The sequence below is a fragment of the Pseudophryne corroboree genome, chromosome 12, assembly GCF_028390025.1.
Source record: "Pseudophryne corroboree isolate aPseCor3 chromosome 12, aPseCor3.hap2, whole genome shotgun sequence".
Taxonomy (NCBI): domain Eukaryota; kingdom Metazoa; phylum Chordata; class Amphibia; order Anura; family Myobatrachidae; genus Pseudophryne; species Pseudophryne corroboree.
The window spans coordinates 131313845-131327295 of record NC_086455.1 but is presented as its reverse complement, the minus strand read 5'-3'; the positions used below and the strand labels follow the sequence as shown (position 1 = coordinate 131327295).

The following is a 13451-nucleotide window of genomic DNA, read 5'->3' as shown; positions in this document are numbered from 1 at the left end:
GCTGGTACTTTATCACCTTCCACTTTATCACTTCACCAGGCTTAATAAATCTGCCCCACAGTGAGCTGCTGGCACGCCCCATATCTGTCTATCTCCGTGAATAGACACTGTGTGCGCATGCAGCAGCAGTGACAGGAGCCTCCCAACTGCCCCCCCCCCCCCTCCATCGTGAGACACTGCGGGCCGCGGGTGGGTCAGTCCCAAAAAAACAGAACTTTCCCGCGAAAATTGGGACAGTTGGGAGGTATGCTTTATGAAATGGTGATGCCCAGGTAACTGCTTGTTTCAGTTATCTTCAACTCCTACTCCATTGTAGATGGTATATAACCATTCATAGGCATATATTGCGACAGTGCTCAACCATAACATTTGCAGGCTTTAACTAATTAATGCAATTAATGTAGTTCGTTACAGACGTCACTTTCGAACACAGTTTCAGGAGAATAGTCTGAAGAGTACCTTGTTTATTTAGAGTGCTGCCTTCGGGACACTATGCTAAGGCTGACTGCAGCTTATATGGATGGCACCGTACATTATCTTGTTAGGAACCACTGAGCGTCAGGTGTGGATGTGTGTGTGTGTATGTGGAGGTATATATATATATATATATATATATATATATATATATATATATATACATACACACACACATATATATATATATATATATATATACACACACACATATACACACACACATATATATATACACATACATACACACACGTATAAACAGTATATACAGTAATATTTTTATATATATATATATATATATATATATATATATAGATAGAGAGAGAGAGAGAGAGAGAGAGAGAGAGAGAGAGTTATACATAGTACTAAGTGGGGCTAGATGATTAAGAAGAAAAAAACACAATAAATTGGACCAAGTGCAAGTCCTCCCTCAGGGAGAGACTAACAGCAACAAAATATATTTCTATAAAACAGAGGCAATGCAAAACCACCTCAAAGGTGTACTCATATCTAAACCGAATTCACGAACATTGAACTATGTAAACCGCAGCCTATTAACTTCACTGGCAGTAGTTCTTCATTCCGTCCTCTGACAACCAAAAAAATGGCCGCCGCCCATCAAAGGGACAATATACTGAAGTTCTTACTCGCAGCAGTACTACAACCAAGTTTGAATAACCAAAAAGATGGCCGCCGCCTACAGCAGTGAAAGCACATAAGAGATCCGCATCGCACGGTGCCTAGCCGGCGCATGCGCACAACGGACACAAGGCAACCGGAAGAGGGGCGGAAGTGGGGCGGAGATGACGTTCCACCCGGCCCGGACCGGAAGTTGACGGACTTTTTTGTCCTTTATGTTATATACGTTCCTACGACTCCATGTAATATCGTTTTTGCAATTGAATATATTAATTGGCCCCCTTACTCTATTCACTATATGTCTAGGTGTTTATATACGTACTTTGATACCTCCACAGCAACCCACTAATTAACAAACAGGAAGTGATGGTGTTAACACCTCCCATAGCCAGGAGGTATAAATATGCTCTGTCTCTAGCCTCTCACTACCCCTTGATGAAGTCCATGAGGGACGAAACGCGTTGGGTACCACTCTGAACATACCTCCACTATTGAAGTTAAGCTACCTCTCTCTCATTTTTTACCTATTTTTTAATTTTTTTTTTTTTTTCGCTCATCCTGCTGATTTTGTACTTATTGCTCTTGCTTGTATGGACCTTTCATTGATTTTTGGTATATGTGTTATAACTTTTTAGCCTCAACTTTGCTGCTTTTATACCAGATTTTATTGATTAGGTTGCATTTTTTAAAAAATTGTTTACATTTTTTAAAATAATTATGTACCTTTTATGAAACACCCCCCCCCCCTTTTTTTAGTGCATTGTATTCTGAAATTAAATTTTTTATATTGAACACCTGGCTTTTACATTATTATTTCGACACCTTTGGTCGCTTGTAAGTACCTCATCCTCCCGTACCAATTTCTAACTCTCTAGGCATATGTACCAGTGCCTATATGCTTTTTGAGGTCCATAAGCTGACGCCCTAATAGCCTATAGGGAGTGTCCTCCAGGTAAACATATATATATATATCTCTTGATAATCAACTCAGAACACTTTTTTCCTAATACTGTTGTTTACAACTTTGATACTACTTCTGTGGCGCTACTAGCTTCCTCTGTACACATATATATATATATATATATATATATATATATATATATATACACACACACACATATATATATATATATATATATATATATATACACACACATATACACACACACATATATATATATATATACACATACATACACACACGTATAAACAGTATATACAGTAATATTTTTATATATATATATATATATATGTAATATTTTTATATATATATATATATATATATATATATATATATATATATAGAGAGAGAGAGAGAGAGAGAGAGAGAGAGAGAGAGAGAGAGAGAGAGAGAGAGAGAGTTATACATAGTACTAAGTGGGGCTAGATGATTAAGAAGAAAAAAACACAATAAATTGGACCAAGTGCAAGTCCTCCCTCAGGGAGAGACTAACAGCAACAAAATATATTTCTATAAAACAGAGGCAAGTATTAATAAATTGCTTGTGTTGATGAGCGAGAGGCCCAGCACACCAAGTGGTCAAGTGGGTCTATGCCATCATGCTGAAACTCACCAATGTGTTAAACTAATTAAAATAGCAGCTAAAGCCTTAATAATGAGCGGCAAGAAGGGGGGAATGCTAGTGCTAATTCCTGGAGAGACTGGAGGGGAAAAGCAGCGTAAAACACGGCATAGCCCCTGTAATACTTCCATCGAACTGGCCCTTGATCTAACGAGTTCTGTACTTCAAAGACTAAGGTCAGTGCTGCTGTAATGGGATACAGATGGATCTGTATGCAGTAGGTGAGGGGCTTAACATACACCCTCTCCCTGTCACACGCTACTGAACAGCTAAACATTCGGTTAAACAATGCTAGTGGGTATGGAACACCACATCCCACAGACACAATTAGTAGGTAGAAAAACTGATATTGAAACATATCAGAAAGCTCCGTAAACTATAAAGGAAACACATTACTCTTGCGTTACACTGTGACATGCAGACAACTACCAAGCAAAAGGTTGCAAAGTCTTAGGCAATGAGTTTTATTACATAGTTATTTATAGTTACCGAGATAAGTAAGAAAAAGGAAGAGACTGATACTGGGATGATTGGAACTGTTAAGGGGGGTACTTACGGAACGATAATCTAAGCATTCTGACTAGATTGCTTAGATTTTCAGCAAGATCTCTCCGTGTGTATCCCCCACAGCGATAGCGGCCCCGCACGTCGCTATCGCTGCTGCTAGATTGGCCTCAATCTAGCAGGTCGCTCATTTCACCCACTGACCCCTCTCCCCCTCCCTTCCCCACACACCACGGTTCGCTCAGCACACATCTCTCCCCTGATCTGCCGGTGAGTACTGGCCTTTAGCTTGCTCTGTTAACAGCTGAAACTCACATATCCTTACTTAGTGTAAAGCCCTGTACAGACGGGAAGATTTCCACAGAGATGTGTGCTGAGCGATCTAGCCCGGCGATAGCGACACACATCGCTATGGGGCATACACACGGAGAGATCCATGCTTAATTTCTAAGTAATCCGCTCGCCACCCCTGTCGGGATTCCGGCATCGGTATTTCCACCGCCGGGATCCCGTCCAGCGGGATTACGTACTGATCCAGATAAATCTTCCCCTTTGTTCAAATGACAGCAACTGCTTATTAATATTAACATGTAATGTCTACATATAAAAAAAAAAAAAAAATAGTGTTTCTCCTAACTGTATTTAATTCTACTTAATTTTATATACACAGAATTAAAAATGTATTTGTTCAAACGAATGAAAAAAAAAATAAAAAATAAAAAATCACTCGTAGGAAAATCATTTGTAATGATTTAAAGTTTTTGACTATTTAGAACCACTTTATATGACCCAGTGTCCACTGACCATGAATGTGAAACGCTAATGCCCTGTAAAATCAACTCACCATGCTGGATGTCCTTCATGTCCAAGTGTAAACTGGATATTAAAATGCCTACAGCCTGCGATCTCTTCCCATCCAACAGTTTTATAATCTGGAAGAAAGTGCAGGGGGTTCAATATAAAGCTACTGCATGGCGTTTCAGTGTACAATAGCTACAGGAGCAAACTATTCATTAGCAAGACTCAGACAATAGCAGATTATTACTACACAGAACAAATACTAATAATAATAATAAAAATAATAAAAATGCGAATATCAATGTGATCGCCTAAATCTCCCAAATTTGGCATCAGTGTCCTACGGAACATTGAAGGTCAGTATGATGCATGATACAATCCTACCACTTTGTCAGACTTCAAATTCATCCACACACTACCCAGCCAAATTGTAAGCTATCCAGCCACTCCCCATTGTGTCAGAGAAGATTGCAGCAATGGTTAGAAGACCAGCAATAAACAGGTTTTCTTTTTTTGTGTTGTTTTTGAATGGGCCACAGAAGTTTTCCACACAGCAGGTCATATGTTAGAAAACTACAGACATGACTCGAAATATTTACTGCTGCTACATTGCATTTCGTTACTGTTACTAGTGTATATTCAGTCCTGCTTTCATTTGATAAATAACTGTATAGCTGTTCTCAAGATTTGCACGCTGTTCCGGACTCCTCCAGTTCTACTGACCACTACTATTCCTGGACAACTTGCAAGTCCCACATGCTGCCCCCAGACAACATCCATTTCACACGAGCAATAAAATTAGGAAACATAACTTCTCTATCTAGCAATCTTCATAATCCTGTCACATGCTAATATAAAATCACACAAATAAAACATTTCATGGGCTTGTATTTTATTTGTTTTTTTTGAGTTCTCACTGTCCCAAATAATGGTCCAAGGTGTTTTATGCATCAATGTAAATTTTCCATGCAGGGTTATGTAGGCCTACAGGGTTATATGGATAGACAGGGGCAAGTACAGATACACTGGTGGAGCACAGTCATCCTGCACATTTGTAATCTTAATAAATCAACAAAAGCAATAAAAGAAAGAAAATAAACTAAGGTGGTAAGAAGGGAGATTTGCCCTGGGGCCAGTTCTTGGTTGCTTTTTGTTTTTTTTCTTGTGGGAAAGCAAGTCTCTTATTTAAATCTGATGTAGCAGAAAATGGGCAGGTCACTGGGGGTTAATAATACACACACATATATATATATATATATATATATATATATATATATATATACATACACACACACACACACACACACACACACACACATATTGTATATACCTCTCTATCTATCTGTGTGTGTGTGTGTGTGTATGTATTATATATATATATATATATATATATATATATGAACGCCCAAGAGTGTGGATTTATACAACAAGGTGAGTATAACGAAGGTAACAGCGGTGGGTATGTTAACACTTATTTAGAACTTATCTGAAAAACCAGAGTAGCTAGATTCAGGTGATGCTCCTTTTGATGTTCAATACATGTTAAAAAAGAAGAAGAACGGACATAGTGTGTACTGTTTTTTTTAGAAATATATCAAAATATACCACTGACTCTGTAATTTTAGGCTTAATTTAGGGAAATAGCATATTCCCAGGTATGCAGTCAATATAGCCTAGGCAGTGTATATATAAAAGATACAATATTTAATACACAAAAATGACATAAAAGTACATAAAAATACATAAAAACATAAAATAGCTGTATAGCATCCGTACAGGATAAAAGATTATATCAAGCTTATCTGTCCATAAATAACTGGAGTGCATGCGTACAGAATTCAAGATGATAAATGGCTTATCTGTCCATTAGAGGAATGACATCAGGTGGTCTTTTATCCTGTACGCATGCTATACAGCTATTTTATGTTTTTATGTATTTTTATGTACTTTTATGTCATTTTTGTGTATTAAATATTGTATCTTTTATATATACACTGCCTAGGCTATATTGACTGCATACCTGGGAATATGCTATTTCCCTAAATTAAGCCTAAAATTACAGAGTCAGTGGTATATTTTTATATATTTCTAAAAAAAACAGTACACACTATGTCCGTTCTTCTTCTTTTTTAACATGTATTGAACATCAAAAGGAGCATCACCTGAATCTAGCTACTCTGGTTTTTCAGATAAGTTCTAAATAAGTGTTAACATACCCACCGCTGTTACCTTCGTTATACTCACCTTGTTGTATAAATCCACACTCTTGGGCGCTTATTTTCACCAATTCCTCCAAATCCATATATGTGCATGCCAAGCACATTTCTCTGTATTATAAGCTGCCGCTCATAGTTTGAGAAGTGTTTTTTTCTTTATATTTTATATTGATACTCTATCTACACAAAAGGTTATTCTAATTTTAAGGTATAGAAAGCACATAGGTACATCCAAGCGCCGTAGACTCTATTTATATATATATATATATATATATATATATATATATATATATATATCTATCTATATCTACAGACACACCCACCCATACATACATACACTTGCAATTATACATTCATGCATAACATACAAACCTAAACGGGTGTGGTATAATAAATCAACAATGTTATGGTCGACAGTCAATAGGTCGACTTCAAATGGTAGATATGCATTAGGTCCAAAAGGTCGACATGAAAGAACAACAGAAGTAAATTTTGCCATGGTAAAAAAAGTCGACATGACTATGATGAACACAAAAATGGTTGACACTTTTTTTGGACCAAATCTTGTATGTGTCATGTTCTGTGACTACCACCTGTACAAACATAGACCCTCGCTTCACTTTCCACGCTCCAGGAAAGGCGGTTCGTGAGGTTACTATTTGCACTAGATGTCCACGTGGATAATAAATCAAGCAAATGTGGAAAAAAACAAAAACATGTCGACCATTTGTGCGCTGACCGTAGTTATGTCAACCTTGAACCTGCCCTTGTTCCATTACAATCTATGAAAGCATGTGAATCAGCTTGGACTGGCAAAAGGGGCATGGTGCTGGATTACGCCCTCCAACCGACGTGGAAAATCTGTATGAAAAGGTTTCATGTAAAGGGTACTTGGTGCATCATGACTACCACAGTGGCGTGTTCTTTTACATATGAGCACTAAACACTGAGATCATGCACAATGCCTATTATCTGTTGTAATCTTGTGACCTAAATATAAGCATGAAGACTTTAATCCATTCCCTGGCTGTCCTGTGCTGAACCCAGAGCTCGTAGTTCAAGCTCTGCCTGCTACTCTACAGTCCTAAATCAGCATTCAGGAGGAAACTCAGACAATTCCAAAGAGGTGCTGCAGCAGCTTTACAACACCCAGAAGTAAGCTAGGCCTACGTACCTGCTAAACCTCCAGTTGTTAAAATGCTTACAACTTTGATTGGGACAGTGGAAACAGACTGCAGGGACCATTTTTATATTTACAAACCTCACTGTTCCACGTAGACGGTCATACAGTGAAATCATGTTAAAGTACTTGTCAATTACTAAAGTAGATTTAAGACGAGTTGTTCAGAAACATCTGTGGGTGATCCATCATTCGGGAAAAAAATGAATGTTGGAAGTGTATTATACGGGGACACAGTGTCTGTGGCCACTGACTTGTTATGGGAGAAAACAGCTGTCTAGATCTAGAACCTGCTTCTCCATAGTGACTATGTATTAGAAGTGACAGATACAATGAAGCGATTGATTACAGTCCTGGAGTCAAGCAGACTGCTGCATTTAAAGCCTGTCTGTCTATCCAAGGCAAACTAACCCTTTCCTGCGCATCATGTAAACAACAGATTGCAAATCTTGGACATCATGTCTATGGAGTAAAAAGTTTTAGAACTATAGTAGGTCTTTTAAAATAAGAATTTACTTACCGATAATTCTATTTCTCGGAGTCCGTAGTGGATGCTGGGGTTCCTGAAAGGACCATGGGGAATAGCGGCTCCGCAGGAGACGGGGCACAAAAAAGTAAAGCTTTACTAGGTCAGGTGGTGTGCACTGGCTCCTCCCCCTATGACCCTCCTCCAGACTCCAGTTAGGTACTGTGCCCGGACGAGCATACACAATAAGGGAGGCATTTTGAATCCCGGGTAAGACTCATACCAGCCACACCAATCACACCGTACAACTTGTGATCTAAACCCAGTTAACAGTATGACAACAGAAAGGGCCTCTTAAAGATGGCTCCTTAACAATAACCCGAATTAGTTAACAATAACTATGTACAAGTATTGCAGATAATCCGCACTTGGGATGGGCGCCCAGCATCCACTACGGACTCCGAGAAATAGAATTATCGGTAAGTAAATTCTTATTTTCTCTATCGTCCTAAGTGGATGCTGGGGTTCCTGAAAGGACCATGGGGATTATACCAAAGCTCCCAAACGGGCGGGAGAGTGCGGATGACTCTGCAGCACCGAATGAGAGAACTCCAGGTCCTCCTTTGCCAGGGTATCAAATTTGTAAAATTTTACAAACGTGTTCTCCCCCGACCACGTAGCTGCTCGGCAGAGTTGTAATGCCGAGACCCCTCGGGCAGCCGCCCAAGATGAGCCCACCTTCCTTGTGGAGTGGGCTTTTACAGTTTTAGGCTGTGGCAGGCCTGCCACAGAATGTGCAAGTTGAATTGTGTTACAAATCCAACGAGCAATCGACTGCTTAGAAGCAGGTGCGCCCAACTTGTTGGGTGCATACAATATAAACAGCGAGTCAGATTTTCTGACTCCAGCCGTCCTTGCAATGTATATTTTTAAGGCTCTGACAACGTCCAACAACTTGGAGTCCTCCAAGTCGCTAGTGGCCGCAGGCACCACAATAGGTTGGTTCAGATGAAATGCTGATACCACTTTAGGGAGAAAATGCGGACGAGTCCGCAGTTCTGCCCTATCCGAATGGAAGATTAGATAAGGACTTTTATAAGATAAAGCCGCCAATTCAGATACTCTCCTGGCAGAGGCCAGGGCTAGTAACATAGTCACTTTCAATGTGAGATATTTCAAATCCACCTTTTTCAATGGTTCAAACCAATGGGATTTGAGGAAATCTAAAACTACATTTAGATCCCACGGTGCCACCGGAGGCACCACAGGAGGCTGTATATGCAGTACTCCCTTGACAAAAGTCTGGACCTCAGGGACAGAGGCCAATTCTTTTTGGAAGAATATTGACAGGGCCGAAATTTGAACCTTAATGGATCCCAATTTGAGACCCATAGATAATCCTGATTGCAGGAAATGTAGGAAACGACCCAGTTGGAATTCCTCCGTCGGAACCCTCCGATCCTCGCACCACGCTACATATTTTCGCCAAATGCGGTGATAATGTTTCACGGTGACTTCCTTCCGTGCCTTAATCAAGGTAGGAATGACTTCTTCTGGAATGCCTTTCCCTTTTAGGATCTGGCGTTCAACCGCCATGCCGTCAAACGCAGCCGCGGTAAGTCTTGAAAAAGACAGGGACCCTGCTGTAGCAGGTCCCTTCTCAGAGGTAGAGGCCACGGTTCGTCCGTGAGCATCTCTTGAAGTTCCGGATACCAATTCCTTCTCGGCCAATCCGGAACCACTAGTATTGTTCTTACTCTTCTTTGCCGTATGATCTTCAATACCTTTGGTATGAGCGGCAGAGGAGGAAACACATACACTGACTGGTACACCCAAGGAGTTACCAGTGCGTCCACAGCTATTGCCTGTGGATCTCTTGACCTGGCGCAATATTTGTCCAGTTTCTTGTTGAGGCGAGACGCCATCATGTCTACAATTGGTCTTTCCCAACGGTCTATTAACATGTTGAAGACTTCTGGATGTAGACCCCACTCTCCCGGATGAAGATCGTGTCTGCTGAGGAAGTCTGCTTCCCAGTTGTCCACGCCCGGGATGAACACTGCTGACAGTGCTATCACGTGATTCTCCGCCCAGCGAAGAATCTTGGCAGCTTCTGCCATTGCACTCCTGCTTCTTGTGCCGCCCTGCCTGTTTACATGGGCGACCGCCGTGATGTTGTCCGACTGAATCAACACCGGCTTTCCTTGCAGGAGAAGTTCCGCCTGGCTTAGAGCATTGTAGATTGCTCTTAGTTCCAGAATGTTTATGTGAAGAGACTTTTCCAGACTCGTCCATACTCCCTGGAAGTTTCTTCCTTGTGTGACTGCTCCCCAGCCTCTCAGGCTGGCGTCCGTGGTCACCAGGATCCAATCCTGAATGCCGAATCTGCGGCCTTCTAATAGGTGAGCCTTCTGCAACCACCACAGAAGTGACACCCTTGTCTTTGGTGACAGGGTTATTCGCAGGTGCATCTGCAGATGCGACCCTGACCATTTGTCCAACAGATCCCTTTGGAATATTCTTGCATGGAATCTGCCGAATGGAATTGCTTCGTAAGAAGCCACCATTTTTCCCAGGACTCTTGTGCATTGATGTACTGACACTTTTCCTGGTTTTAGGAGGTTCCTGACCAGATCGGATAACTCCTTGGCTTTTTCCTCTGGAAGGAAAACCTTTTTCTGAACCGTGTCCAGAATCATTCCTAGGAACAGCAGACGAGTTGTCGGGATTAAATGGGATTTTGGAATATTCAGAATCCACCCGTGTTGTCTTAGCACCTCTTGAGATAGTGCTAAAGCTGTCTCCAGCTGTTCTCTGGACCTTGCCCTTATTAGGAGATCGTCCAAGTATGGGATAACTAATACGCCTTTTCTTCGAAGAAGAATCATCATCTCGGCCATTACCTTGGTAAAGACCCGAGGCGCCGTGGACAATCCGAACGGCAGCGTCTGAAACTGATAGTGACAGTTTTGAACAATGAACCTGAGGTACCCCTGGTGTGCGGGGTAAATCGGAACGTGTAGATACGCATCCTTGATGTCCAAGGATACCATAAAGTCCCCTTCTTCCAGGTTCGCTATCACTGCTCTGAGTGACTCCATCTTGAACTTGAACTTTTTTATGTAGAGGTTCAAGGACTTCAGATTTAGAATAGGCCTTACCGAGCCATCCGGCTTCGGTACCACAAATAGAGTGGAATAATACCCCTTTCCTTGTTGTAATAGGGGTACTTTGACTATCACCTGCTGAGCGTACAGCTTGTGAATGGCTTCCAACACCCTCTCCCTTTCGGAAGAGACGGTTGGTAAGGCAGACTTCAGGAAACGATGAGGAGGATCCGTCTCTAATTCCAACCTGTACCCCTGAGATATTATCTGCAGGATCCAGGGGTCTACCTGCGAGTGAGCCCACTGCGCGCTGTAATTTTTGAGACGGCCCCCCACTGTCCCCGAGTCCGCTTGAGAGGCCCCAGCGTCATGCTGAGGTTTTTGCAGGAGCCGGGGAGGGCTTCTGTTCCTGGGAAGGAGCTGCCTGTTGGTGTCTCTTCCCTCTTCCTCTGCCTCGTGGCAGGTACGACAAGCCCTTTGCTCTCTTATTTTTGTAGGAGCGAAAAGGCTGCGGTTGAAAGGTCGGTGCCTTTCTCTGTTGGGGAGTGACTTGAGGTAAAAAAGTGGATTTCCCGGCAGTAGCCGTGGCCACCAAGTCTGATAGACCAACTCCAAATAACTCCTCCCCTTTATACGGCAAAACCTCCATGTGACGTTTTGAATCCGCATCGCCTGTCCACTGTCGTGTCCATAAGGCTCTTCTGGCTGAAATGGACATAGCACTCACCCGAGATGCCAGTGTGCAAATATCCCTCTGTGCATCACGCATATAGATAAATGCATCCTTTATTTGTTCTAACGACAGTAAAACATTGTCCCTATCTAGGGTATCAATATTTTCAATCAGGGATTCTGACCAAACTACTCCAGCACTGCACATCCAGGCAGTTGCTATAGCTGGTCGTAGTATAACACCTGCATGTGTGTATATATTCTTTTGAATAACTTCCATCTTTCTATCTGATGGATCCTTAAGTGCGGCCGTCTCAGGAGAGGGTAACGCCACTTGTTTGGATAAGCGTGTGAGCGCCTTGTCCACCTTAGGGGGTGTTTCCCAGCGCGCCCTAACCTCTGGCGGGAAAGGGTATAATGCCAATAACTTTTTTGAAATTATCAACTTTTTATCAGGAGCAACCCACGCTTCATCACACACGTCATTTAATTCTTCTGATTCAGGAAAAACTGTTTGTAGTTTTTTCACACCATACATAATACCCTGTTTTACGGTATCTGTAGTATCAGCTAAATGTAACGTCTCCTTCATTGCCAAAATCATATAACGTGTGGCCCTACTGGAAAATACGTTTGAATTTCTACCGTCGTCACTGGAATCAGTGCCCGTGTCTGGGTCTGTGTCGACCGACTGAGGCAAAGGGCGTTTTACAGCCCCTGACGGTGTTTGAGGCGCCTGGACAGGCATTAATTGATTGTCCGGCCGCCTCATGTCCTCAACTGACTGTTTAAGGGAAGATAAACCATCACGTAATTCCACAAATAAAGGCATCCATTCTGGTGTCGACCCCCTGGGGGGTGACATCTGCATATTTGGCAATTGCTCCGCCTCCACACCAATATCGTCCTCATACATGTCGACACCACGTACCGACACACACCGCAAACTCACAGGGAATGCTCTAATGAAGACAGGACCCACTAGCCCTTTTGGGGAGACAGAGGGAGAGTCTGCCAGCACACACCACAAAGCGCTATATATACAAGGGATATCCTTATATTAAGTGCTCCCTTATAGCTGCTTTAATATATATATATATAGCCATTAATGTGCCCCCCCTCTCTGTTTTACCCTGTTTCTGTAGTGCAGTGCAGGGGAGAGACCTGGGAGCCGTTCTGACCAGCGGAGCTGTGACAGAAAATGGCGCCGTGTGCTGAGGAGATAGGCCCCGCCCCTTTTTCGGCGGGTTCTTCTCCCGCTATTTTTCCAGTCAGGCAGGGGTTAAATATCTCCATATAGCCCCTATGGGCTATATGTGAGGTATTTTTAGCCTTGTATAAGGTTTATATTTGCCTCTCAGAGCGCCCCCCCCCAGCGCTCTGCACCCTCAGTGACTGCCCAGTGAAGTGTGCTGAGAGGAAAATGGCGCACAGCTGCAGTGCTGTGCGCTACCTTATGAAGACTGAGGAGTCTTCAGCCGCCGGTTTCCGGACCTCTTCACGCTTCAGCATCTGCAAGGGGGTCGGCGGCGCGGCTCCGGGACCGGACTCCACGGCTGGGCCTGTGTTCGATCCCTCTGGAGCTAATGGTGTCCAGTAGCCAAGCAGCAAATCCACTCTGCATGCAGGTGAGTTTACTACTTTCCCCCTAAGTCCCACGTTGCAGTGATCCTGTTGCCAGCAGGACTCACTGTAAAGAAAAAAAACCTAAACTAAACTTTCTCTAAGCAGCTCTTTAGGAGAGCCACCTAGATTGCACCCTTCTCGTTCGGGCACAAAATCTAACTGGAGTCTGGAGGAGGGTCATAGGGG

At 42.5% G+C, this 13451-nt stretch overlaps 1 protein-coding gene across 4 annotated transcripts in view; it reads right to left on the bottom strand.

The window, feature by feature from the left end:
• Positions 1–13451, bottom strand: part of FMN1 (formin 1) — a 517710-nt gene that overhangs the window by 182491 nt on the left and 321768 nt on the right. For all 4 annotated transcript variants that reach the window (XM_063948028.1, XM_063948025.1, XM_063948026.1 and 1 more), the window contains one exon: positions 4045–4132. In XM_063948028.1, the coding sequence (XP_063804098.1) occupies positions 4045–4132 (88 nt within the window). The remainder of the gene's footprint in view (positions 1–4044; positions 4133–13451) is intronic.